Source organism: Cutaneotrichosporon cavernicola (genome assembly GCF_030864355.1).
Source record: "Cutaneotrichosporon cavernicola HIS019 DNA, chromosome: 4".
NCBI lineage: Eukaryota > Fungi > Basidiomycota > Tremellomycetes > Trichosporonales > Trichosporonaceae > Cutaneotrichosporon > Cutaneotrichosporon cavernicola.
The window spans coordinates 495,563-522,776 of record NC_083396.1 but is presented as its reverse complement, the minus strand read 5'-3'; the positions used below and the strand labels follow the sequence as shown (position 1 = coordinate 522,776).

The window sequence follows — 27,214 nt, the reverse complement described above, 5'->3', positions numbered from 1 at the left end:
CTATTCTGTGGAGCTGGTGAACACCTTCCCGCCTTCCGTAACAATGCTCTACTCCGGTCTCAGAGTCAACTGTCAACGTCAATGGGATCGCTTGAAAGGGTGATGCTCATGACTACCCGCCACTGCTGATCCTTGTCTTGCCCTGCCAAGCTGTCAGCTTCCTATATGAGGTGTCAGAGTTGATCACGAGGCGCCACAGACGTACGATACATACCATGGCGAGTGGGGCAGTCACTGTACTGCAACCTATACAATACAAGAATTATTGGGATTACTTGCCAGCCACAACAAAACAAACCTTTGTTTCCCAGCCGTGACTACTCGACGCTCTATGGTTTGCGGTGCGAGGCGGGTTCTAGTGGACGCATCATCATCGATTCGAGGCCCGCCTTTGACACTCGCCGGCCTGGCTGAAGTGTCGTGCGGTCTACGGGCGCACTGGCATCAGTACCATGTCGAGAAAAATCGGACAAATAACACTCACCGACGTCCGTGCACCCATTGTCCATTCTTGCGGACCTCGATATCGGCCGCGCTCTGCTTTTGCCTCCGGTTCGATGTGCCCTCTGGCGTGTGTTCGGGCTCGGCTACAATCGGTCCCAGGGGTTGGTGGTTTGATGAGGGATCGTCGCGGCCCCATTCTGGCGGCAGACTATCCCGGCCGTAACGTGTGGTACCTGGCTTGACATTGGAAGGAGCCTCTGGCACTTCTGGAGCGCCATGACCTAGTTGGCTCTGGCTCTCGCTCTCCGCACCCTTGCCCTTGTTCCCGAGTTCAGTTTCCTCGAACTGGATCAGCTCAGCTACGAAACCGATGTTGGGCGAGATGCCGTGTCGCCGCTCGGCCACATAGGCGTAGGACGTCTTGAGAGTCCACGCATTTGCGTGAATCAGGTAAGCAAGGACAACAGTTACCGATCGCGAACGACCAGCCTTGCAGTGCACATAGACGGGTGCGTCGTGCAGGCGAGCGTCATCTACCTTGTCAGCAAATTGTCCGACAACACAAAGCGGGCAGCAGGAGACAATCGAGAAAAAAAAAGAGGCACGAGTGCGGCAAGCAGGAGAGATGAATCGCAAGGTAGGTACCACGAAGAGTCGACATGATGATGCCCATTAAGGCTGAACCCGACTCCCAAACACGGAGACTTGTCAACAGCAACGGCACAGGGCATACGTGCACCACTCCGTATAAACCCGAATGCCCGGGAAGCTGCTCCCGTGATCGGTGATGAAAAGTCCGTGTAGCGTTGAGAAGACGGGTGGGATGAAGACAACGAGGAGACAGGAGCGATGAAGACAACGGGTTCGAAGGATACCGGAACGGTGCCAGTGGAGAGGCAATGAGCTGAATCCAGCCGCACCATCTCGCTCAGGTTCATTCTGGAATGCGCCGAAGCCGTTCGGAAGCACCGAACACAGCAGACAGAGGAATGGAAACATGTGAAAAAGACGGGAAGGACGATGGCGATGGCGCCTGAAGCATTCTGGTGAAGGGTTCGTCACAACCCTTCAAGATCAGACTCTGGCCTCACGTGAGGAATGCTATTCACGGAAGAATGCACCAGTTTAGGAGATCAGGCGAGCACTGTCTCGGAGCAGTGGACAACAGGGATGTGCCAGGAACAGAAAGGTGAGGAAGCTTTAGAGTGGGAAGAGAGAAGTCCAGGGCAACTCGACGCGAAGAGGTGTCGCGTTTCGGGAAGAAGGGAAGACAGGCAACAGAACAGATGCACGACTTACCCAGGATGTCGCAGGCGTCCCGTATTCCCTTAGCAACTCCCGACTCCTCGACGGTGTCCTTCATAGGGATGCGGAAGTAGCGTTCGAATGATTCGCGGAGGCCGAGACCCTCGTCGTCGTCACACTCGAGCGCGACATTCAATACACGTCGTATGCCCATCGACACCAGCATCTCCACGTCGGTATTCGTTGAGATCTCGGGGCCGAGGTAGAGAAAGCCTGGAAGGACTGTCGAGATATTTATCGGCGCCTGGCGCATCGGTGACGGCGTCGGTAGGCTCGACGAGTACAAGCCGCCAGAGTACGGCTGTCCCGCAACCACGGGCGAGCGGAGGCTCCCCTGCCACGGCTCGCCGGCTGGCGGCATCAGACCAGCGCTGGCCGCCTGAGCGAGTGGCTGTATTGGCGTGAGGCCCGTCGGCCCACCACAGGTCGGTAGCGCACTCATCGCCCCACTTGGGGCGTTGGGTCGGCTCAAGTCACCAATGTGGAGCCTCAGCGGGCCAGGTTTGGCTGTGCGGGAGTTGAACGCCTTCTTCGGCTCCGCGCCAGAGCCCAGCATCGCATTTGGTTGTTGGATATGGAGGCTCAGCTTTGGTGGTGGACGCCGAGAGGGTTGCGGTGCCCTCGGGTTGAGGGAGAGCTGCGGAAGGCTGCGATGCGCGGGGCTGAGGGATGGGCCACTGCCACTGCTGCTGCTCGTGCTACCCTGGCTCGACACGCTGAGGCGCTTGACCATCTGGCTCGGCGCTGGCGCTCCACCAGTGAACGCACTCAGGGGTAACTGACCTCGTGGTTTTGTTGGGGACACTGCCATTGCCATCGGCGTCGAGGCGCCAGAGCCTGTTTCTGGTGGCGAGATTGTCGGGCCCAGCGCCACCGGGATGGCGTCGCTGCGCGATGCACCGCCCCCTTCGCCCGTGACTTGAAGCCCTTCCACCTGGACAAGAGGTGCAGCCGCCGCCCAGCCGCCCTTGAGGATGCGCACCGTCCCGATCGAAACGACCTGTCCAAGGACGGTGGCGAGCGCGCATGGTGCATCTTCGTCGTGACGGTCCACACCGACGATTATCACGTCGATGTGCGCGTTGAGGTCTACGCCGTTCCACACGGCACGGTCAGCGGATGAGCTGACAAATGCGCTGAGCGAGGACCACGTGGCTACACTGCTCTTAGCGTCAGGCCCGTTCAGTTGCCTGCGGAGGCGACTGTAGATGAGTGATGGGATGGAGACGTGCACTGATTGTGCGACGTGCGCGGCCAGAAAGTCCTTGCGCGGCCGCGTGTCGATGACAAGCGCTTGAGGACTACTGTGCACCATTGCCAAAGCCGCTATCGGCGAGATGCACATGTCGTCGTTGAGAGATGCAGTGATGCTGGACCCCGCCTCGCCAAACTCGGAGTCGCTGTCCTCGACGCTGATGCCTAACGGACGGTCGCGGAGGTTCTGGTGGACGGAGCGTCTGAGTTGCTCGAGCTCGCTGCTCAGGACTGCGTTGTCAGCATGCACCGCCTTCCTCACCCACAGCTCTCGGTCGATTTGGAGGTGAGTGGCTCTTCGACTTCGACGCCCCCGTCCTGGAGCGATAGTGGGCTGGGCCGCTTCTTGCTTTGTGTTGGGACAATGACGCCGCGGACTCTGTCCATATCTGGTGGCGCCTTGTCACTTGCTGGTGAAGGAGGAACAGCCATGGACGACAATGAGCTGGGCTGGGCGACAAAGCTGTGAAAGGAGGCGAAGGGTGTTGGGAACTCTGTTGGCGAGTCGACAAAACAGTGGGTCATGATGGGTGTTGTTGGTGTGCGCAAGAATGCAGAGTATTGACTGCTCTTAGCTGTTGCGATAGAGTCCATGGTTGCAGACGATGATGGAGGGAGTTTGGAGGTGGCTGTGGGTCGTGGAGAATGCGGGGATGACTGTGGGGAAAGCGGTGTTGTGGAGGCCGTCGAGCCGCGTGCGTCCACACCAACACCAGTGGACATTGATGTGGACGAGCTTGAGCCCGCCGCAGCCATATTGACAAGCGCGCCTGCGAGGGATGATCGTAGCGCGGCGGCTGTGGGCTAGACGACAATGCAAGCTTGATGATAATCAAGTCGAACGCGGAGAGGTTGGCAGACAATAGAGGGATAGTGAGGAGGGGAGGGGCCTGTGTGCGAGGGCGAGGGCGAGGACGAGGTCTGAGCGCGTCGCGTCGTTGTTGCTCCGTGGACCGCAATGTGGGGCAAGGGTTTGTGTTTTGGAGCGCGGGGTAACAGGGTGAGGTGCAAGTGAAAGTGCAGGGCCAATTGTTGACTTATTGAATGGACGAGTTTGATTGATGTAGACGATGTGATTGTGAATGTGATGATGGATGCAGTTGTGTGTCGTTGTTACTGTACTGCTGTACTGTGTTGTTGTACAATCAATTTGTGACAAGTTGACAGGAGATGGGATGAGAATGTAAGGTAAGGTAACGGGTCAATGGTGGGGGTCCGGGGTTGACGGTTTCACGGCCCCAAACTTGCGACTTAGGTAGTATGGCAGAGGCTTCTTTGGCTTTGCTCAATCGCTCAAGAGTCGAAAACCCCCCGTTCAACGTAAAGCTGGAGACTACTCCATGGTACAGGAGCAGGGAGGCGGGGGTTCAAGGGGAAAGAGTACGAGGTCCAATTACCTCGGTTCCAATGTATTTCCTAATGTTCCTGAAAAATCATTAGCAATGAATAAGGAAATGACTGCACAGCTTCTGGGTCAGCCATCCCTGGCGCCCTGTCATACATATCGCTCGTGTGTAGCACAGGCACTCAACAACTCATCCTCATCCAAGATACAAGACCCGGCACCCGGTAATCAAAGGAGCTATATTTGCTGTCACGTGAACGCATATATCAGACTGTGCTTGGCCGGCTTTGGCCGGAATGCCTTGCTACATAGCGATCTAACCTTGTAGAGAGGCGATGTCGACTAGTCTGGCTGCTACCACTGCTTTTAATCAGCTGCCCAAAAAGCCCAGGAGATGAGCTTGTCTGGTGCCAAGTAGGATGCGAGAAGTGGGCCTAAGCGCGGATCGTGGAGCCGAGGATTGGTCACGAGCGTGACAAGTCAACCAGTCTACGCAGCCCAGCTCCAAGCCCCGCCTCCGTACCTCCATATAAAGCAACCCCGAGATGGTAGGATGGATCTTGAGCTATCCTTGAAGCGCATGGGGTGACTGACGCGGTGTCCGGTGCAAGAATCGGGGCTCTGTAACCCTCACACTGCCTGGGTCGTCAACATTCCACCCTTCATTAGGCATGTTGTCCCGGACCTTGGCTGCATTCCACTTTTCCTGAGAACAACAACATAGAGATGCAGGTCAGAAGAATCAACAAGTGCCCAAGGACAGTCTTCTTACGCTACGAACGGCATGCTTCGTTGATGCCAAGGGGTGACCTACCTGAGCGGCGATCCGCGCGTGTCATCCAGGACAAGCTGCGTGCCGACGCCACGCATTCATCAGATCCTCCGCTTCCTCTTGTCTTCCTCCTGCTCTTGCCTTCTGCATCGAGAAGCCTCCTGCTGCCTTCTTACCCTCTCAATCCTCCCACCCTCTCCACCCTCCACTCATCTCTCTCCTGGGGGAATGACGACATCTCTCCACCTCCCCATCGAGGTACTCGCGGCCATCGTCCATTCCATCGACGACTGACCCACCCTCGCAGCGCTCATGTCCGTCTCGAGCGCGGCGTACGACCTTGTCGTCCGCCCACTGTACGCCGAGATCGTGGTCACTCACCACAAGCTGGCCGGATACCGCGCGGTCTGCTTCCCTTCCGGCCCGCACCGGGGGAGGCTCTAGAAGGATACCCGAACACCGTGTGGGACAGGCGCAAACGCTCCCTCCTTGCGCTCACTACCACCATCCGCGTTCGTTCTGTGCCATCACTAGAGGAAGAATATCCCTCCTGCCCTCTCGACCAGCGCACCTTTCCGTCCGCGTCAACGATACACGTGTCGGCACCTGTTCCGCACCATCGTGCGCTTGAGGCTAGGCGGCGCTCGTGACGGAGAGCGATGGGAGCTTAGGTGGCGGGGGTGGTGAAGATGCGTGGAGCGGCGGAGGGATCGATGCACGATATTACGAGCGCGGGGCACCCTCAAAATAAGGCGCAGCACGATCGCCGACGACGTTCGAGCGGGAGCGCGGTGAGAGTAGTGAGTGTCAAGACACATGAGGAGGTTCAAGAGGGCAAAGAGGAAACGAGTGGTGAGGAAGGATGTTGGTCCTGGTCTACCACTTGCTTTCTCTGACAACCTTCCTCGCGCGACCTTCAACACCGTCACCCATCAATTGCCACTACACTTCATCCTCATCATCCCCCTCCCCCTCCAGCCATTACTATCCTTTCCCACTTTCTTCCCCTTATCCCTAAACCCTTCTCCCTCGATTGTACGCCATCATGTCGCGCTCCAATCGCCGCCCCCCGTGGGAGTGGCATGACGAGAGCGACCCCTCCTCTACCAACATCGATGACGAGAACCTACCCCTTCGGCGTCAGCCGACCCAGCCGACCCAGCATTCCTCTTGGCGCAACACGGTGCCTTCCCGCGGATCACAGGGGTATGTTGAACAGAGTGCCCAAGGTGTCCCGATCCCTCGCATCTCGTCCTGATATTGCAGCACTCGCCAAGACTCAGTCTCCTCTCACCAAGGTCGCTCTATGCCTTCCGTGTGGGCGACTCAAGCCCGTCCACATAATATCCGCGCTTCTGGCCAATCACTCGATAGGGACAAGCACGACCATGAAACAACGGCGTCCAATGGCCCCGCCGCCACCTCTGTACTACAGGCAGAGAGTGGGAGGCGGAGCGGGTGACTCACCCCCCACCTTCCTTCACTTTATCTCCCCGCCAACATTCTCAGCGCCCTCCCAGTGCGCTCCTCAGAGTCCCTGCTTTTGCCCCGACTTCTCCTCTGACCAGAGCCAGAGCACGTCGTAAGAGACGGTGAGCAAAATAGCCAACAGCTGTTGACCGTTCAGTCAACCCATCTCCCGCCTGAGAAGCGATTCCAGATCCTCACAGTCCCAGCAGCCTGCCTGAATCTTGTCCTCCTATGTGCGCCACGTCTCTGGTCGTTATGCCCCGTATCCCAGCGCCTTGGGCAGTGCCGCGACACAACTCTCAACGACCCCGCTCCATTCACCCGCCTCGCAATACCGCGCCGCTCACGCCGGTGTTGCGAGTCACTCACGGACTAAGACATATCCACCGCAAGGACAGGTCCCGCGCCAGCTCCCGTCTGTGCCTGAACAGTAGGTGACACCCGCTGCCCTTACCAGCTGCATCGCTGACTGAGGAGCAATCAATCGTCGCGGAGCCCTTACCTCTCTATTGAAGTGGAGGCTGCGGCCGCCGCCCGCCGCGCCGCGGCGATATTGAAGGGATTGAATTCGCGTTCCCCGGTCAATGGGGAGATTCGGAGGCGGACGACACTGAGTCCGGAGTAAGCTTACCAGCCTTTCACCTTTCTCTCTCGGGCTGACTCCAGGAACAGCAGCCCGAGAATGTGGCACTCCCTGTCACCGTTACTCGTCCATCTCTGCAAGTGACTTCAGAGTACACAACCAACGACCAGACGTCCAAACCCTCCCAAACTACCCATTCCACACTCACTGACAATGCTGAGCACCTTGGCTCCCTCCAGTCCGCGCGCGAGCATCGCCTGAGCGGCCCATTCGACTTGGAGGACGTCGACTTAAACTACGTCAACATGGACGAGCTTGACGACTTCCTGGCACTGTATGACCTGCCGACAGTCGAGGGTTGTAATCATCCACTTTCGTCATCGTCGTTAACGACTCCCTGGTCAAGCTCGAGTCAGGCACGCAAGGACATGAAGCCTTTGACTGCGCAAGGGACGACATCAAGTGACCCCATTATCCTCTCGTCGTCGTCAGCACCGTCGTCTCCCGTGTTGCATCCTGAGAGACCGGGCTGTCGTTCATCCTGAAGAGGCCCCATTCCCCAGACGTCTGCACGGTTGAGACTCTGGCCGCAGCCGTTCACCCCAAGAAGCGGCTCCGGATAGCTCCACAACTGGACCAGTCGACGCAGATCCCCAAGAAGCAGCCTCTGGTCCTCAAGAATGTACGTGATGAGGTTACGACCGCGACAATTGCAGATCTTGTGGCGGCTGTATCCGCCGAGGTGCCAGGCCCTGCCAACATCCCCTCCGCCGCCGAGCTTGTAGCCAGTTTCGACGAGTTCTCATTTGAAGGCCGAGAGCGCGCAGCCAACATCATCGACTCGTGCCATCCTCTTGCTCTTACCCGGGGCGCACTCGAAACAATTTTGTCATTCGTGTCGGACAACGATTTCCGGGGTGAAACCCCTCCCCTCGTACTGCTGGGAGCCCTGATCGTCTTCGGCCGGATTGAGCAAGCTAGGAAGCTCATCCTCCAAGACTTGCCTGGCGGCAACCTCAACTACAAACTACAACGAGCACTTTCCTGCGTACAAGACGACAAAGCTCTTGACCGTAGCTCACAAGTGTCTCCCATCGCGTCGAGAGGCCTCACCGCCGTCCTTTGCCCCAAGGTCATCACAGACGTCATTCGGCAGAGTGCGGCCGAGGACCTCTTCGACAACTCTCACATCTCTATGCACTATCTCTCCCTCTTGGCGTCTCCGTCCAACCTCTGCGTTGACTTCGATCTCTCATTCCGTGGCTCCACCGATATCGACTGCAACCTCACCTTCCGCGACGAGGAATATCAAATTGGAAAACGCCACGAGAAGTTCGACGACATGGCGCCTGAGCGAGGGGTCATTCTGGGGGACCTGGTTAAGTCCGTGTGGCTGTCCGTTGACGTGGTCAACTTCCACCGTGGTGCCAGCAAGACGCTTCCCTACTGTGGGATTGGTGTCAAGCATGTCGTCTCCTGCGGTGGGGGGGGGGGGGGGGGGGGGGGGATTTTGCAAGGCTGAAGTCTCGTTCCAGAAGTGGTTGATGACACTGAATGCCTGGAGAGAGGATGCGGCAGAGGTATTCTTCAAGGAGTTCTTCGCGTCGAGATGCAGCGTACCACCAGACGCGAAAAGTCCACCAACCAGCCTGCCAATGACAGTCGACGCACGGAAGTGACCAAGTGAGTGACTCTGCCACCGATCCTGCCCTCGCGCGGAGGAGCTACTTGGACGACCATCAATCCGGTCTGTACAGCGGAGGAGGCGGCAAAGCGAGCTGAGGAAACCCTGATGGTTGCAAAGGCGCCGCTGGACGAGGCGATGTGGGACATTCATCTGGACCAACTTCCTCAGAATAAGTTCCTTGAAGACCTCGAGGACAGCGTCGAACAACTCGTAGCGGAGAGCGAGGAGCGTGACTCTACCAAGATCAAGAAACGACACGTCGAAGAGATCAATCTCAAGTTGTGAATGAACGAGGAGGTCTCCTGTGACTGCTGTGAGACAGTTTGGCGAGTGACAGACCTCGCACAGGAAGGAACTGACCAGTAGCTTCAACGCCAGGCAGCCAGGGCAAGCAGGAAAGAAACAGTCAAGTACGACAAAGAAGCAGCCACGAGAGAGTCCTCTGCGAGAAAGTCGACCCGCGCCGCGAGTTCGACACCAGCCATGTTTAACCCACGGCATAAGCAGATGCAGGGCAAGGATGGCAAGACAAGCGGGAGGAGCCGGTGCAAATCTGCCCTGGCGCGCATGAGATGTAAGCACCCACAGTACCTTTGTGCTGATGAAGCAGATGAGTACGAGTAGACATGAGTAGGCGATACAAGTCGCATTGATCCAACGTCATCCCACAGGTGAACCCGGCCCAACGCAGTGGCTACATGAATAACCCTGCTCACAGCATTTTCCCTTCCCCTTATCATCAAACCAAAGGCATCGCAAATGACACGACCGACCATGAGTATTTTATCCCACCCGGATTTGTACACGCCAGCATGGCCCAGTTCATAGCACCATTGTTCACTGTACATTACCACATCCACTCGTCCCTGTCCATCATGACCACTATATGCATGTTACATCCACACAAAGTCGGTGATGGCGTCGAGCTGGAGGCTAGCGACCTTGGTCCACTTGATGCCGTCGTCCGAGAGAGCGTACATCTCGACGGTGGAATTGCACTGCCCCGCAACAGCGACGTACTTGCCATCCCGGCTGACCTGCATCCCGCGGACGCAGCAGCAACCAGTCTGCACCCACTCGGTACCAAGAACGCTACGCCCGTCCTCGCTTAAGCGCATAATAGCCACGGCGTCACCACTCTCAGCAGCACGAGGAGGAAGGTTATTCTTCTCCGCGGCATGCAACTCGAGGCGGTTCGAGACGTAGAGTACGTCGTGCTGGGGATGGAGCTGGATCTCGGCGCCGTCCATGAATGTGGTATACTCCTTTGGAACGGAAGGGGGCAGGTATCCACTGTCCCAGATCGGGGTATTCTCGTTTGTTCCTTCCTTGGGGATATTGAATGCCGCGACAGAATGTCCCATCTCGCCAAGGACGTACATGACGGATTCTGTCATCAGTCCTTGTTCTCTCTCTCCTCTTTCTCCCTCATTCACTCTCCCCTCCCCAAAGAACTCACCATCCCGGCTGATAGCACAATGTCGCGGCCCAAACCCCGGCTTGCATTGTACATACTCGCCCACCTCCAACCCACCACCACCACCACTACCACTCCTCCTCACAGCGTAGACGCGATCACTGCCAAGATCTGCGACGTACAGCACCCCCGCGACTTCGACGATCCCGTGTCCATGGCTCGCATCTTGGCGGTCTGGATTGGGGGCCTTTTCAGCGTATGGGAAGGGAAGGGGGGTGGCTTTGGAGGGGCCAAGTGTGCCGTCGACGTTTATGGGGTGCAGGGTTATGCTGCCACCGACGTAGTTTGCTACTGCGACGGCAGACTTGTCTGCTAGGACTATGACTGAGGTTAGTGTTTTGTATCCTTGGATGATATATCTCCGGGGTGATATCTCCGGTGTCATCGCTAAGAAGGGACGGGTCGGCAGGTAAGCCTCCGAGCCTCTCTCAGTTCCCGCTCATCCTCCTAGAAGAAGACCGTAGGCCGAGCAGTCGAGCAGCCGGCAAGGCCGAACAATACTCGGGCCAAGGTCAAGCGACTACCATCACGCCTGCCCACTTGGGGCGTAGTCTTCACAGCCACCGCCGGCACCAAGGAGCACGCTCGCGCTCCGGGTTCTCAAAGCCGCTTGTCAGCTTTGTCAGGGGACTTTCGGCGTTACTCTCACGCATGATTCTTCACCCTCGCACGCGTTCGCCTGCCCCGCACCTCGCCTCGTATCTCCATCGCATCTCCCTCGCCCACTCGCCCACTCGCCCACTCGCCCACTCGCCATACTCGCACTCACCCTGCGCAGGATTCCCATGTGTCTCGACCTGAGACGTAACCGTAACCCCATCCCCAACATCGAGGCTCATAACCAATCCCTCTGCCTCGGACGTCGCGAACGCGGAGATGGGTGAGAACCCCTCGACCCAGCTCGGGTCCTGGGGCGTCTTGCTGTCCGAGACGAGGGTGAGCCGGTCCCCGTCGAACGAGAGGCGCGCGATCGCGCTGCGGTATCCGCCAGCGATTAGGGTGTAGGACATTGTTTGTAGCGGGATAGATGAAGATGGAGAACAGTGAAGAGTAGATGGGATGGGTACGTATATTGGATGGTTGGATGAACACATCGGACCGAGACTACCGATACTTACCGCTGTTATCTCCGGTGTGTGGTGATTGGTCCGTTGGTGACACCGGGCCATTTTACAGCCGGCTCATTGAGTGCATGGCGGGGTACCGGGGTATTGCGGTGACCAGCGTAAACAGCTCCACAAAACAAGAGTGCACCGTGCATACAAAAGACTCATTCACCATCGTTGTTCTTGACAGCCCGCAGAGCAATGCGCCGCCTGAAGCACCTCGTGAAAGTCACCATCATTGACAGACTGTGCATACTGTCCGATTTGTGCGAGCCGAGATTCTTCAGGAGTTTGCATGGGTTAGTAAGACGATCATCCCTCCCCTTGCCCCCCGCTCCACTTGCGCCGATCCTTGTCCAGAGGTGTCTTTTGATCTTCTGGATGCCAGGAAGGATCGTCCCCTCTCTATCACTTGGCCGTGACGGATCGTCGTCGCCGATCCGCCGCCTACGTCATGACACATCATTTACACTGGAAATCGGAGATCGGGCGATTAGCCGCGACCGGGCCACCGGGGATGCAGATCGTCGCCAAGCCCAGTCCACGTACTCTGTACTTTGCTGGATAGCTGTGTCAATGAATGGTCCCACTTGTGACAAAGGACTACATTCCGCTGGCCACTGGGCGCGCTGGGAACACTGACCTTGAACCACAAACCTCACCCAACTCCCTGCCCACTCACACACCCGTCCCGTTGCTATCACTATCACTATCGGTGGCCGCCTTCCATCCTCGCCACCTCGCTCCAATGTCCCTCGCCCAATGTCCCTTTGCGATTGCCTAGAGAACCCACTAAAACAAACATCTGGTCACCGGCCATGAACGCCACCAAATTACCAACTCCCAAGAGGGCTGAGTTGTGCCTGTGCCTGCACCCGAATGTTCCCACCAGTTACTGCTGCACACCACCCATGAGTTGGCCGCACTCGCATTTGCACTTGGGCCAATTAGCCAAGTGCATCAAGCCGGCGGCGCAAGAACATTTATGAAGGGCCGAAGTGCGAGTGTCCACATGCCACAGGCCCGACGGAGGTACGGGAAGATTATGAAGAATTGAAGAGAATGAATAATGGTTGAATGGGATGTGTGGGATGTGTACGAGACCGTGCCATGTCAGGATAATAGATCGTCATTGGCATTGTGAATCCAACAATATTCAGGTACAACACAACTCTGTCCCCATCTGCTGATCTGCTTCCTTCTCATGCAACCCTTGCATGCTGTAACCCTGACTGGCCTCAGTTCCTTATAGCTACTTTGACCTGGCTTTTTTTTTGGGCCAGTGTGGACTGGACTAAGTCCTCGGGACTGGGGAGTGAGAGCGGTCAAATTAATAGCCGTAATACAATTAATACAAATGGTTGAAAATGTTACCCCCACTTTAGAATAGGAACCTCTTGTAGTGTAGTCTTGACCCCCTGTCAATCACACCTTGGTCGCGCTACCTTCCCCTCCTGTTCCTCCTGTTCCTCCTGTTCCTCCCGTTCCCCCCTCCTCCCTCAGTCATACTTGTCTCTTCCTTGCTTCTGGCCCCGGGGTCCCTTTGCCCTTTGGTGGTCGCTCTGACCGCCATCACTATCACACGCTACCACCTGTTACCACCCACAAACCCTCCCTACGACTCACCTACTACTCCTCAACAATTCATCCTCATCTTCATCCTCATTTACATTCACAACGTCTCCACATCTCATCCACAATACATCCGTCTCCCTTGCCTATCCACATCTTCCTCCCCCGTCTCAACTCATGCCGAGCTCCTGAAAGACCCCGCGCGCGCTAAAGCACTAGCGACTAGCGGCATCGTTGGCCCCAAAGCTGGAGAGCTGGTACCACCGCTGCCGCCGCCGACCAATCCAACCGGGCCTGCCCAACCTTCTCCTAGCTCCACCCCCCCCCCCCCCCCCCCCCCCCTCCCCCCCCACCCTCCCATCGACACCTTCCTCCCCTCATTCCACCCCATCCTTGCTTGACCAGCATCAGCACGGTCGCAAACTCTTCTACAACCAATTTCGTGCGACGCGCTCCATCCCGCAAACCTCTGGTCCCTTGCTCGCGCCGACAAACCCAGTCAGCACGTCGTGGCTGCCGCGGAACCCCGGCCAACGGCCCGTCGTTGACACCGGGACTCATCCGCTCCGCGCGCCAACCCCGACACACACCCTATCCCCTTCCTACGACGGCTTCTCAACATGACTGCCGGATCAAACTCTCATTCGCAGAGTGTCCTGGACGACCCAGACGACCCAACAGGCATCGGCGTCAACCATGCCCACCACAAGCCCGACACCATCGACGCCGCGCCCTCATCCCTTCCTTCGGATCGAGTCCGCAATGGCAGCATCTCCAGCAGATTCACGGGCGTAGATCCACTGGACTCGTCTCACCCCGCTCCAGGACATATAGATATACCGGGCTCCTTTCCCGACACGTGAGTCCACAGATAAACAGGCCTTGTGCGAACGAGGATCTTTGTACTGATACACAGCAGCATCGAGATGTTTGATGGCCCAAGCTCGGCTCCACCCACGCCCTCTGTCATCTCCGTCACGCACCCCTCGCAGTTCATCCACACACATCATCCCCGTCGAGGATCCATCACACCCCTGGGACTTAATGTCATTTCCCCAGTCGCCCCACAGCTGCAACACGTCGACGGTGCCGTCCACTTTGCAGAGGGCGGGTCGCACTTAGGCTCTTCACCGATGCGTACCGTTGGTTTCCACGCCGCCGACGGCTCGGCATACATGCTCGGCGGGCAACGACGTGACTCAGTTGCCACGACATCGAGCTCGGCATCCAAGACCAGCGGGGCATCATACCTCACAGCGACGCGGCCAGGCTACTCCTCGGGTGTCTACCGCCGCTCCTCGTTGACTCCCTCATTACAAAGCCTACCAGCAGGAACCTCTTCTCCGCAGCTATTGCCAACACATCGCTCCACACCGTTGGTTGACAGTAGCCGCCGACGAGGCTCCCTCACTCCTTCGGTTCCCACTCTCTCTGCCCCGTCGCCAACACGTGCGCTCGCAGCGGGCAAGCTCGTCGCCAAGTTGTCCGCAGGTGATCTGCCAATACACGCACATACGGCAGACGTCGTCGCGGAACGGCGAGGAAGCGCGGCAGCTCTCCAGGCAGAGAGTAGGCGAGGCAGTCTGCCTCAGCTCTACTATGGGGCATGGACCAGTACAGGTGATCGAAGGGGCAGTGGTGAAAGTGATCTCGGCCAGGCGACGATAAGGCGAGGATTCAAGTTTGGCTCGATAAACTCGGCCGAGCAGGAGCAGGACGGAGCCGCCGGCTCGCTTCAGCGTATCGCACAGCTCTCATGGGCCAAGAAGTCGGAGGCCTCAGCGTTTGAGGAAGCCGAGCAGGCCGAGGCCGAGCGCCAACGGCGGGCCTTTCTCGCCGCAACCTATGGGGAAGAAGGTCGCCGCGCTCGAGCACGCCTCAGCCTGGGCGGCAACTCTGCGACTACTTCGCCAGCCTCGACGCGCCGCCAGAGCTTGGTACTCTGGGAGCGTATCAAGAGCAGCACGAGCTCGTCTTCAACCGGGCACGGGACACCAGGTGGACCCTCAACGACAACCAGCGACGACCTAATCCAGATAAGACGCCCGAGCCTGCCGGTCAACATCCCTCGGACACCGCGCGCGGATCAAGCCGCATTGTTCGACGATCAGACCGTGTGGGACAACCCTGATGACCTTCCAGACGTGGAAGACGTAGGCGTGAGTGGTCCGAGATGTGCGAGCCGAAGGCTCGTGCGCCGAGTGCGGACCTGGCGGTTCAGGACGAGGTGGCATGGCATGTGCCGCAGGCCTCAACTCGCACCCAGGCAAACGAAAAACGCTGACCCTTGCAGGCAACCCCTCAACGGCCACTCCCTCCACTCCTCCCTCTTTCCGACCCCGTGCCCCGTCTTCTCCCCTCAACACTGGCCTTGCATCGCGCATCTCATCTTCTTCATGCTCGCAACCTCGCCTCTGAACCACTGCCTGCGCCACTACCGCCATCTCTCCACCCTCCACAGCCCGTCGACCTGTCCGAGTTCGACATCGACTTCATCCTCGCTGGTTCGCGATCTCAACTCGGCCGCGAAGGCAGCAAAGGCTCACAACGTCGCAGCAACCAGAGTCGGAGGGGAAGCGTGGAGAGCCTAGGGCAAGGGGCCCGCCCCCCCCTCGAGGAGGAAGACTCGTTTGCCTTGTTTGTGGGTGCTCATGACGACGAGTATGGAGGCCGCCGTGGCGAGTGGACGTTCCGCGCTCTCCCTCGACCTGTGCAGCCAGTCGGAAAGAATCCGACACGGCCAGTACCCCGCGCGGAATGGGAGTCCTCAGGCGCGGGCCGATACGAAATCTACCCGAATGGCGATGTCCGGTCCGTTGAGTCTGGGAGTGTCTGGCGCGTCAAGCGCGCCAGTACGAGAGAGTACGAGCTCGAGCAGCCCATGCCGGGGCTTCTCTCCGCGGTCAACGTCGGCGAGCCTCCAGGGAGCACTCCGCCACCGCTCGTGCTCACTCCGTGCAGCGCTTATGCTCTCACATCCAAGACTGCCCACACAGAAAATGGCGGCGTCAAGCTTCCTATTCCTGTACAGCGCGAACTATCCCGGAACAGCCGCTTCTCGCGCCGCTTCGTCGCCGCGAGTCGGAATCGCCCAAGCGTTGGCGACCTGCTCGAGAGCGATGAGCGCCGACGCACAAGCAGTCAGGATTCAGGCGCCACTGCCACCGCACAGGCCCAACCTCTTCACCCCATCCAGCCACCCCGAGTCCCAGCAATGCGCCATCGAAACTCCAACACATCCAGCGCATCGAACAATTCGCCGACCTCGCTTTCCCCTCCCAAGGACGAGAGGGGCCCGAAGGAGAAGAGGACCATCAAGGGCAGAAAGGACACAGACGATGAGAAGAAGAAGGACAAGGGCTTCTCGGGCGTGTTCAAGCGCGGGTTGTTCAAAGCAACCAACATGCTTGAGGAGGGCAAGGAGAGCGGCCGCAAGTTCTGGCCGAATGGCACCAGCGGTAGCCTCAAGACCACGGCCCCTATACACCGCATGCTGCCACACCACAACTCGGACCGGAGCGACTCGGCGTCGGCGTCGTCGCAGCACTCGAGCAAGTACGCGAGCGAGAGCGCGGACGATGAGCACCCCGACGAGATGTTCGGGTCGCTGGGTCTTGGCATCGAGGACGAACAGAACGGTGGTCACCCTTGGAAGGAGGGCAAGGGGTGGGAATTTGTGCCCGAAGAGGCGCTGGCCATGGTCGTCCCGGTCATGTCGGACTGGGCTGCCACTCCTCCTCTTCACTCTCCAGCAGAAACCAAGGCGTTTATCAACCCGTTTTTCGTCGGCGGCCCGCGCAAAGCGCTGCTTGTGTGGTTTACGCCGTTCAACCCCTCGGGATCGTCCACTTTCATCGACAGCCCTAAGAGGCAGGGTTCGTCGACGCTGTTCAAGATCACCGAGGCGCCTCACCACGAGGGATGGGAGGGTGGCAGCTCGATGTCGTCATCGCTGGCGCGGTTGCCCAAGCTGCTGCGGCCGCGGGGCAACCGCGCCGACCACCATTCCGGCGGGTTGAAACGCGTCCCAGTGCGGCCGACGACTGCGACGCCGCCGACGGATGACGAAGTAGACCGGTCACGGTCGTCATCAAGAGCGTCGCGTAACCTGCAACCGTTGCCGTTCCGCGGATTCCGCGTGGTGGCTATGATCGTCAACACTGAGGAGCTGCGTGCCGAGTCCGCAGTCCCGGTCATCCCTCTCGAGGCATGGAACGAGCAGCTGCGCACGGGCAAGCCGGCGGCTGGCATCCACACACCGCCAATGGACGGGCGCTTGAATGAGATTCCGAGTCGGTCTCCGTCTGTCGTGGACAACCCCTCCCTGGTCAACCCCAACCGCGCTTTCCCGACGGTCATCGCTGTGTGCCATAGCCAGACGACTGGCGTCGAGTTTGTGCTCGAGGGTCTTGATCGGCTCGGCTTGTGCAAGGGTGAGAGCGCATGGGGTCCGACCGGCTACGAGGAATGGCGCGGAACCGGACTGAGCGACAGCGGGCGACAGATGCTCGACTTGATCTGGGCTGGGTGCGTGGCTGTCATGGGGGTGTAGTGTATACGTTGAATGGATGTTGCTCTGTAGTTCTTTTTTTTTTGGGGGGGGGGGGGAGGGGGGGGACATGGATGCATGCGTGTTGCATTGGTCACAAGTGAGTGAGCGCGAGGACGCAGGAGCGCGGCGGCCGCAGCGATATGGACTGTACTGTAGACGGTACCAACGTTCCGCGTTGACTGCGGAATCTCAAGATCTCAGCATATGATTCCACGAGTGGTTCACAGGCCAAACGGCACACCTCGCACCTCGCACCTCGCACCTCGCTACCACGACGCCGCATGCCGAAACTGGCTGGATCCAGGATTCTGGTAAATGGGCCTTGGCGCTTTGCGCTTTGCAGAATTGGCAGCTTGGCAGATGAAGAGAGGGCTTTATCAATCCATCCATCAGTTTAACTGTCTCAGGATATCGCCGAGCCCAGCACAGACCTCCATCAACATGTTAGGCACAATCAGCGACTTCAGAAATCAGGTAGCGCTCCCTGCCGGCACGACCAACCAACAATGCATCGCACAGTGCGCCGTGGCGTTAGCAGGCCTGAAGAGTCTGAAAGGTCTGAAGCTAAACCAAGGCAGGTAAGGCAGGCCAAGCAAGGCAATCCAAAGTGACGTGCAGATTTGGCAGGATGGATCGCAGAATGATGAACGCCATGCGTCAAGCGTCAAGCGTCAAGAGGTCAAGAGTCAAGCGCACAAGTTTGGTTGTGGCTCGTATCCTGGGTGCAGAGGTGGGGCAAGGGTCAACTGGCTCGGTATGGCTCGGGCAATTTCTCCCGGCTCCTGGACAATTGAGTGTATGTCAGTAGCCACACAGTTTACTCGACCCTCGTCGTTCGCTTCGTTCCATATCCATCGTTGCTCCATAGTCGCAGTCCCTCCATGAACCCCAGCGCCGTCATCTAAACGCGTCGCTTCCAACTTTGGTCGTCTTGTCGCCCGGGTCACTTTTGTCACCTACCCAGTGCACCCACTGCCCCGCCCAAAACCTCATCCCCTTCCTCCTTCAACCTTAACCCTCCACCCTCCCACCACCTCCTCTCGCGCCCTCCCTCCTCACACCCACATCATCCCCCTTTTCCCTCCAAACCCTCTCCTCCCTCCCCCCGCCCACCTCCCCCGTTCCTCTCACCCCGTCACCCACCTTCCGGCATACCCTCTCCCAACCCACCCCCGTTGCCCCGCCGCCCGGCAGCCCGGCGCATGCCGTCGTACGACCTAAGCGGCGCCGGCGCCGCCGGCATGCCCGGTGGCGTGGCAGCGGGAATAGGTGCACCTGTAACCGCGCGCAAACGCGCTCGAATCAAGAAACCGCGTCGACTCGGTGTCCGCTCGGCGCTGAGCACCTTCGCCAGCCACCTCGCCCCGCCAGCCCACCCCGACGTGGGTGTGCTCTCCTCGGCTATGAGTCGCGCCTCCTCTTCCTCCGGGAGTCTTTCGAGCAGGTCAAATCTCGCAAATCTCGCCCGCACACACAGCGGCACAAAACGGCGGGGTGGGTGGATGCTGGCCGATGATGCCGAGTATCGATATCCCAGGGAGGAGGAGGAGGAGGAGAGTGGAGAGATTACCAGCGTCAGTGCTGTTGTTGTCGATGGGTCGTTTGGTCCAATACGGCGGTTCAGTATCGACAGTACGATCGAGAAGGAGAGTGTTATCCAGTCGCCTAGTGTTGCTAGTTCGAGGACTAGTACGCCAGGGGTGTCGAGTTGGTTGAGAGACGTTATTCTCGTTCCGCTGCTTCATTATGCCAATTCCTCCTTTTCTGACAAACGCATGGAACGACAGTTTACGCGAGAGGTGAGTATATCAAAGATCTGGCTGACGATAGCGATGGATGGCGGAGAAGAGTAGCGCCATGCTCGCGGCGTGTTTCCTCCTCATCCAGTATGCCCTGTTTGCGGTCCTGCAGAACAAAGATGAGGATTACCATTACTACGCGTACATTGGTATCGTGGGCATCTTCACCGTCCCCCTTCCGTTCATGGTTGGCTTCAATGGCCCGCGACGCTTCCAATGGCTGTACCAGCCATTTGTGCTGCTGGCGACGTGGTCGACGGGATACATGCAGACCATTGAAATGGTGGGTCAAGCTGGACCTCTGCCCGCAAACCAGCTGATAGCAGTACCGCTGCGGATACCAGCATGGTGATGGGTCGCCGGAGAACAAGTGCGGCAACCGCATGTTCCTGTACATGTTCGGGCTGCTATTTGGGCTCCCGACAATCGCAGTCATCGGACTGTGGGGCCAGCGCGTGCTCTGCGTCATGATGGCGGCCGTGTACATGATCATGACGAATATCATGTTCCTCCCTGGCTGGCGTAGACAGCAGCCGTGGGTTCGTCAGCCTGTGTGTCTGCTGCTGTATCACATCTACATCAGCCTGTGGGCGTACTGGCGCGAACGGGCCGACCGGCAGATCTTCCTCCTCCGCCAACAACTGCGCACCCAATATACCGAACTGCAGACCGCGCAGACTATGGAACGCCGCGCTGAACACAGCAAGAAACAGTTCGTCTCGTATATCTTTCACGAGGTGCGCGTGCCCCTCAACACGGCCATGTTGGCAGTTCAAAACCTCGAGGGAGAGGGCGTGTTCAAGCACCTGGAGGAGGACCACGAGATCATGGTGCACGGCCTTAGCTCGAGTCTGGGCATGATGGAGAAGGTGAGTACGACACCAAGCTGGGCAACTGGGCAAAAGCTGATCCAAGGTGTTGAACGACGTGCTGTCGTTCAACCGCATGGAGTCGGGAAAACTTACGCAGGCGCGCAAGCCCTTCGACTTCCACAAGTCGGTGCAGGTCGTCGCCCTCTCGCACAGGGGTCAAGCGGACGCAACCCACGTCGAGTTCAGTATGGTCCTCGACCCTAGGATTGACAGTCTTGGCCTGCTAGTAGGGGACGAGATGCGCCTCAGGCAAATGCTGAGCAACCTCGTATCGAACGCACTCAAATTCACCTGCGCAGGTTCCGTGACAGTCATGACGTGCCTCCTCGCGCCCGACGGCGTGAACGTGGGTGTAGGCGTGGCAGACCACGCCCACGTGCGTGCACGCAGCGACGGCGGGCCACCAAGCGACGGTACGCTGGGAACAAGCACGGCGGCGATTGAGCATGACGTCGAGCTCGGACTAAGCGAGAAACGCCTCTCCATACCCCCTTCAAGTGGGTCGCGGCACTCGCGCGAGAAACGTTTCGCCATCGTCCGTGTGGAAGTACGCGACTCTGGGCCCGGTCTCCGCCCCTCCGACTTGGTGGACAATCGCCTTTTCTCCCCCTACGTGCAGACGGAAATAGGCCGGCGACAGGGAGGTAAAGGTTCGGGACTGGGTCTCGCACTGGTCATGCAGCTCGTCAAGATCAGCGGTGGCCGACTTGGTGTCGACTCGAAATTTGGAGAGGGCAGTACATTCTGGTTTGAATTACAATACCCCCTCTTTGACGCGCCGGCACATGCCGCGCCCGACTCGCCGAGCCTCGTCAGCGGACTGGAACGGCCCTCCTCTGCCCCAATGAGGTGGAGTCCAGCTGGCCCAGATCTCTTGAACGAGCGCAGAACGAGCGCCCCTGAACCTAGAGCCCGGCGAAGCCACCTCTCCTCCCTCCCCGAGAGAGTGAGTGCGAGCGCGACCTCGGAGAGCGAACCCGAGCCCGATCCCTCTGCCTCTGGCGCGGGCGCGCACACACACTCGCGCGCGAACTCAAACGCGAGCGTAAGCTCCTGCAACTCGGTACACTGGGACCAGCGATGGGGACTGGAAGTGTCCTGCCCTCCACCCCCAGCGCCCAGCGGCCGAACTTCGCCAGAATACCCCCCGATCTTGACCGTGATCGAGCCGGCGTCGACAGCGCCAAGCACGTCCCAGCTAGGCCCGCCACCGCCACCCACTTGCGGCCCACCCCACCCCGCCACCCGTGTTCGTCCGGCCCGCACGCCCCGCCGCAAACTCGGAGACGGGCTGCGTGCCCTCGTCGTCGACGACGATACGCTCACCCGCCGCCTCATGACTCGCATGCTACAGCGTCTCGGCGCGGACGTGCGTAATGCCGATAACGGGCAGGGCGCGCTCGACGCCATTGCGGATTACGAGTTCGACGTCGTCTTCCTGGATAACCAGATGCCTCAGATGTCGGGCGTCGAGGCTGTGCGTGTACTTCGCGCGAGCGGGAGTCGACTGTTCGTCGTCGGGTGTACGGGTAACGCGCTCGAGGAGGACCAGCACGAGTATCGCGAGGCTGGGGCCGACGCTATCCTGCCCAAGCCAGTGCACCAGACCGACATGGAGGCTAAGCTGGTCGAAGCGCGGGCAAGGAAGGAGGCTGGGGGGACTAGAGAGGCGAGCACGGGAGGTCAGGAGAGTGCGGCGGCGGGAGATGGGGACGTGGACAATAGTCCACCGGATCACACACAGGGTGCGGATGAGGGGGGGTAGTATTTTGGTTGTTGTACGCATTGTTTTTGTTTGTTTCGTTTCCCAATCGCGGCAGACTCTGCCATGACATGTAACACTAACGCCCACTGACTAGTTTGACTGCGACTCGTTCTAGCTTGCGGCTCTCTCCGAAACGCACTTTGATACATCAACGCTACTCTATCGGTTGCTCCATTGTGATGCCTACGCCTTGCCTGCCGCCCGGCGGGCCTCAGCGCTCTTCTCGGACGCAAGCCTGATAGCCCACGTGAGCTCGTACGTCTTGGTGGCGTCCTCGAACGAGCTGAGGATATGGGCGCCCGGCTTGCCCTCGACGGCGTCAATAAACGAGCTCATCTCGGAAAAGAACGGGTCGTCGTCGTTGAACTGATGCAGTTCCGAGTGGTCATCACCCGGCCGACGCACGAGCAGCTGTGGCGCATTGTACGGATCAATCAGTCGCATGTGGTATCCGTCGGCCCAGATCTCGAGCTCGCAGTCATACAGCGTGCCCTGCAGCGCGACCGTGTGCGTGAAGCTCCCTACGGCACCGTTGACGTACTTCCACACGGCCGAGGTTATGCGCGGAATCCGCTGGTCAGGAGGAATGGCGTCCTCGTTGACCGGAATGGCCGAGAGCTTGCCCGCCGCCTCGTCGTTTTCGACGCTGTAAGCTACCACGGTCGGGATGTCTACGTCACCGCCAAAGTAGCGCGACAGGTCGCAGAAGTGCGTGCCCTGCTCGATGACCGGGCCCATGTCCTTCGACTTGTCCCACCACGCGGGCTTGTCGATCGACTGGTACGCGGCGGACTGGGATTAGTGCCTGCCAGAGCGGAACCGGCGCGAGTGACCAGCCAGCGGACGGAGATCCCGCAACAGCAAGCGCAACTCTTCTCCTTCGTGTGCCCTGGGCCCTCCGCCTCAACCAACTCACGTAACGCGCATTCGTGGCCATGATCGTCAACTTGTTATCGTGGATGATCTGCTTCATCTTCTGCACGCAACGCAGGTATCGAAGCATGTATCCGACGCTGACGACGTTATTGTTCTGGGCGAGCTGAGCCGCAACCTCCTTGACCTCACCGATCGGGGCGGTCGACACAGGCTTCTCGATAAAGTACCCGACGCTAGGGAAGTACTTGAGGAGCTCAAGCTCGAGGTTACGTCCGCCAGTGACGCCGCCGCGGAACTCGGGCGGCGTGCCGACGATGATTGCTCTGGGGTGAGCGTCTTCTAGGGGAGAAAGGAGGAGTGGGTTGCGAAGGACGATGAAGAGAGAGGAGAGGGAAGGAGAGTGGAGAGAGAGGAGAGAGAAGAACTCACCGAGGATCAGGCCCCCCCGCCTCGATCGACTTGACATATTCACCAAGGTTAGGAAACACTTGCGTGTCCTTGTACGCTGAGTTGACGAAACTAGCGCACTTGGTTGCGAGGACGGCCTTGGCGCGCGCTTCGTCCGGGTCGATCAGAGCTGCGACCTTGAGGCGGGGGCCGAGCTTGTGCTCGATGCGGAAGGAGTGGTTCCACGGCCCGGCCTTTGAGCCGAACATGATGTTCTGCGGTCAGCGCGGCGTCCAGCCTGAGGCTTCGAAGGAGCCAAAGTGCCAGGAAGTTGGGTGCGGGAGAGGGGGAGGTGTGATGAGCGGCTGTGGTTCAGGTGGTGAGTGAGGGGAGGAGGGGGGAAGGGGGGGGGGGGGGGGGGGGGGGGTGAGGAAGTTTCCGACCCACTCACACCCGCTCCGATCATCGCGACGGGAAAGTCGTCTCCCGGCGGCGGCGGAGATGCACTGGAGTCAGCTCAGACAGATGAGGAAGCAGCTGACCGTGGAGTGGCATCTGCCAATTCAATTGCACACAGACTCACGTATCCATCCGCACAGGCGTGTCGACATTGATACCGCACTGCGGCGGCTCCTGGTTGCCCCCATCTCTAGCTACAAGGCTAGGTGCAACCTGCGCGGGGGTGGTAGTCTTGATTCCGCGCTGGAACAGCTGGAACTGGATCTGGGCCACGCGGGTTGTGAAGGACCGCGCGGAGCGAGCGAGAGGGAGGGTGGCGCAGAGAGCCATGGTCAAGATGTAGATGAGAATAGGCGAGAAGAGAAGAGAATAGGAAAGAGCAGGAGGTGGACAGAGGACAGAGGACTGATTTGGGTGACTAGATCCAGGTCGCCGATCGCGAGTTCGGGCATACGTCATAGAGGCCATGTCACCCATATTCCATGGTCGTCTACCCACAACTTGAGACGGGGAGGAAGGGGAAATGGAAAGAGGGCGTTCTTTGGTTTGACGGCCATGCAAGGGCGACCACGCATGTAGGGTACTTGTACATGTATGGCGATGGGAACGAACGTTAGGTCGGACTTGAGGTCGGACTTGACCGCCTACGACGTTTCTGCTGCCACCGGCAACACAGTTCCACCCTGTTCTCGAACGGACTTGTCGAACACGCGCAACACGCCAGGCTGCACACACTCGGACGCCGGCTGTGTACCCTGTAAGATGAACGTTGGGAACACGTCGGTCGTGGCTTTGAAGGTTGATGTGGAATGCTACTTGTCATCCCCAGCGATTGTGCCTGGATCGGCTTGCTATCTGTGGCGTCGTATGTAGCACGTGCCGATGCCGCGACCCTCAGCGCCATTAAATCATCTAACATCGCGCGGGTATACCGTGCAGGGTACTAGACAGATCGAGCCCACTGGCTCGTTTGGGTGGCCAGGCCAATAAGGGTGGATGCCGCTGAGAGAAACGGGGACTTACCTGGTCGCTGGCGTTAGTAGGGGTCTGGGATGCGGCTAGCCGCGAGAACTTGGTGACGCGTGTTGGAATGTTGAGGCGCTGTTGTGGTGTGTGGATAATGGCATTTGAGGTGGTGTGGAGAAGTGAGGGATGGTAGGTACGACATTGCCTCATGGCAGACGCGTTGGAGACAAGGTGCGGCCAACAATGCAAGACGCCACACAACGGTGACGCGGTCTAGACGCATCAAGCTGCTGTCAGCTACATGCGACGAATGTGAAAGCTGCACTCACCCTCCAACCGCGTCTTCTTGGCCACGACTTCCTCGCCCTCATCTATTTCGGAGAGCCCTCGTTTCCGCGGCGACGACGGCTCTTCACCCTCCTCCGCGAGCTCGTCCTCCTCGCCCTCCTCGAGCTCATTCCCACCATTCTCGTACTCGTATTCTTCGTACTCCTCACCCTCCTCGTGGTACTCTTCGTATTCCTCATCCTCATCGTCGTGGGGTTCGTCGGCGTCGAGTTCGTCTTCCTCGTGTTCTTCGTCATCACGGGCGAGCTCGTCGTGTTCTTCGCGACCATGAGCGAGTTCATCGTGCTCATCTTCAGCGAAGCCTTCGGCATCCTCGGCGAGCTCGTCGTGCTCTGCATCCTCATCTTCAGCGAACTCGTCTTCTTGGTCCTCAAGGGTGGGCGCGACGCTCAGATCTGATGTCAGCTGTGCGTGCCAAGGCAGACGCAGAAGCTCACCTTCATCCACAGGCTCAGCGGCCGACGCGGCAAGCGCATCATCACCAATTTGGTCGATGCCGTACTCGTCCACGTCGTCGTACTCGTCGGCCTCGGCCGTCTCAGTCTCTTCGACAGTGGGCTCGTCGGCCAGTTCTGGCCTGTTGATAGCTTCGGCTTCGGGGTGCTCGGCCGGTGCTACCGCCTCGGGCTCTGTCTTGGGCTGCTCTTCAGCCTCCACCTCCTCAGCGCCCTCGGTCGCGGCTGCGTCGGCGTCCTCTGCGCCTGGGTTGTGGGCGTCTGCGTCAACCTCGGTGCATTCGGGCGTGTGTGCTTCGTCCGCGCCCTCGGCCTCGGCGTACTCTTCGTCGTAGTACTCGCCGTCGCCTTCGGCGTCGAACCCCTCTCCCTGGGCTTGCTCGACGGCGACTTCGTCACCTTCGGCGGGATGTTCATCGTCGACAGTGACGTCGCCTTCGTCCTGGACAAGTTCCTCGTTAACAGTGACATCTCCCTCGTCCAGGATAAGCTCGGCGTCGATAGTGACGTCGGCTTCAGCTGGCTCCTCGGTCGCGCCCTCAGCAGCGCCCTCGTCGACGGGCTGGCCACCCTCTTCTCCTTCTTGGAGAGCCTCGGCCTCCTTCCCCTCAATGGTTTCTTTGGTATCGCCCTCGTCCGCCTCCTCCCCTCCCCCCTCGTACTCCCCCTCCCACTCCTCATGCCACTCCTCGCTGCCCTCCTGGCTCCGCTCGCGCTCCTCAGCAGCCTCGACCTCGCGTCTGATCGCTTCAAACCGCGTGATGAACCTGTGCGGCTCGTCGGTCACGAACAGCTGCACGGGTGTAGGCAGTCCACAGCCTTCGTGTAATGCGAGTAAGTCGAGCAACGTGACGTTGGCGAGGTGAGTATCGTCCTGTCGTCAACATCTAGCCAAGAAATTCCCGCTCGCACTCACCTCGCCCATACGCAGCTCCATCTGCTTTTCGGTCACAACCATCTCGCCGCGCACCTCTGTGCCATCCTTCGCAAGTTCACGACGCACGTGTTCCCAGAGCACGTTGAGGCCCTCGTCGGCCAGGTCGTCCCGACCAGCCAGGAGGACTGGCACGTCGACCTGCTCCCCGCCGTCGTCGTACTCCGGCGGCACGAAGAGTGCTCGTGTACCGCCACTCGTGTGCAGCAGGATCGGGGCGAGGGGCTCGAGTTCGGGCTCGTGCTCTGCGTCGTCGGTTGGCTCAGTGGCGTGGCCGTCGGCCACTACGTCGTCGGCTGGCTCTATATCAGTGGCGGGGGTGGCGGGCTCTAAGGGGGCTAACGGTGAGGCGCGGTCGACGACCTCAGGTTCTGGCAGAGGCTCGCGCACGTTGACGGCCTCCGTTTCGTCCGGCCCTTCCTCCGCTGGTGGCTCGTCAACCTCGTCGCCAGCTGCCTCCTCTATCCCCTCCTCTCCCTCTCCACTCGCCACCTCTACCATGTCGTACTCGTACTCTTCCTCCATCTCGCCGCCCTCAGCCTCAGCGATGTCGCCCTCAGTCTCGACAATGTCGCCCTCAACAAAAGCGACGTCCTCGTCAACAGGCACATCGGCAACAGGCGCAATAGCAGGAGTATTAGCCACGCTGATAGCCATTCCCTCGTCCATCGGCTCGTCGTCGTCGACGATTACTTCGTAAGGTGGGTCGAGGTCCATTACACGGTTGGGGGAGTGGGTGGCGAAAATGGGATGGGACGTCAACGAGAGAGAAGCTCTACGCAACGC

The 27,214-nt window shown here is 59.2% G+C and overlaps 7 protein-coding genes across 7 annotated transcripts; 3 read left to right on the top strand and 4 right to left on the bottom strand.

Annotated features, from left to right (window-relative positions):
• Positions 1 to 329: 329 nt before the first annotated feature.
• CcaverHIS019_0402150 (uncharacterized protein) lies at positions 330 to 3,528 on the bottom strand (the record flags this gene model as incomplete). The annotated part of the gene is made up of 4 exons (XM_060600026.1): positions 330 to 438; positions 485 to 977; positions 1,744 to 3,234; positions 3,270 to 3,528. 4 exons carry the CDS (start codon positions 3,526 to 3,528, stop codon positions 330 to 332), a joined length of 2,352 nt encoding a protein of 783 aa, XP_060456660.1.
• A 2,637-nt stretch (positions 3,529 to 6,165) lies between these two features.
• CcaverHIS019_0402140 (uncharacterized protein) lies at positions 6,166 to 9,145 on the top strand (the record flags this gene model as incomplete). The annotated part of the gene is made up of 7 exons (XM_060600025.1): positions 6,166 to 6,326; positions 6,862 to 7,020; positions 7,068 to 7,170; positions 7,206 to 7,211; positions 7,257 to 7,533; positions 7,737 to 8,621; positions 8,931 to 9,145. 7 exons carry the CDS (start codon positions 6,166 to 6,168, stop codon positions 9,143 to 9,145), a joined length of 1,806 nt encoding a protein of 601 aa, XP_060456659.1.
• Positions 9,146 to 9,753: 608 nt separating this feature from the next.
• Positions 9,754 to 11,347, bottom strand: CcaverHIS019_0402130 (uncharacterized protein; the record flags this gene model as incomplete). The annotated part of the gene is made up of 4 exons (XM_060600024.1): positions 9,754 to 10,250; positions 10,320 to 10,327; positions 10,460 to 10,661; positions 11,107 to 11,347. The coding sequence occupies 4 exons, from the start codon at positions 11,345 to 11,347 to the stop codon at positions 9,754 to 9,756; spliced, it is 948 nt and encodes a 315-aa protein (XP_060456658.1).
• Positions 11,348 to 13,635: 2,288 nt separating this feature from the next.
• On the top strand, positions 13,636 to 17,567 carry CcaverHIS019_0402120 (uncharacterized protein; the record flags this gene model as incomplete). The annotated part of the gene is made up of 3 exons (XM_060600022.1): positions 13,636 to 13,874; positions 13,932 to 15,174; positions 15,309 to 17,567. 3 exons carry the CDS (start codon positions 13,636 to 13,638, stop codon positions 17,565 to 17,567), a joined length of 3,741 nt encoding a protein of 1,246 aa, XP_060456657.1.
• A 1,202-nt stretch (positions 17,568 to 18,769) lies between these two features.
• On the top strand, positions 18,770 to 22,003 carry CcaverHIS019_0402110 (uncharacterized protein; the record flags this gene model as incomplete). Its single annotated transcript, XM_060600021.1, has 4 exons — positions 18,770 to 18,949; positions 19,398 to 19,649; positions 19,693 to 20,235; positions 20,282 to 22,003. 4 exons carry the CDS (start codon positions 18,770 to 18,772, stop codon positions 22,001 to 22,003), a joined length of 2,697 nt encoding a protein of 898 aa, XP_060456656.1.
• A 183-nt stretch (positions 22,004 to 22,186) lies between these two features.
• On the bottom strand, positions 22,187 to 24,055 carry CcaverHIS019_0402100 (uncharacterized protein; the record flags this gene model as incomplete). The annotated part of the gene is made up of 5 exons (XM_060600020.1): positions 22,187 to 22,795; positions 22,920 to 23,202; positions 23,309 to 23,541; positions 23,718 to 23,772; positions 23,850 to 24,055. The coding sequence occupies 5 exons, from the start codon at positions 24,053 to 24,055 to the stop codon at positions 22,187 to 22,189; spliced, it is 1,386 nt and encodes a 461-aa protein (XP_060456655.1).
• Positions 24,056 to 24,973: 918 nt separating this feature from the next.
• On the bottom strand, positions 24,974 to 27,145 carry CcaverHIS019_0402090 (uncharacterized protein; the record flags this gene model as incomplete). The annotated part of the gene is made up of 4 exons (XM_060600019.1): positions 24,974 to 24,978; positions 25,021 to 25,434; positions 25,477 to 26,368; positions 26,411 to 27,145. The coding sequence occupies 4 exons, from the start codon at positions 27,143 to 27,145 to the stop codon at positions 24,974 to 24,976; spliced, it is 2,046 nt and encodes a 681-aa protein (XP_060456654.1).
• Positions 27,146 to 27,214: the final 69 nt, after the last annotated feature.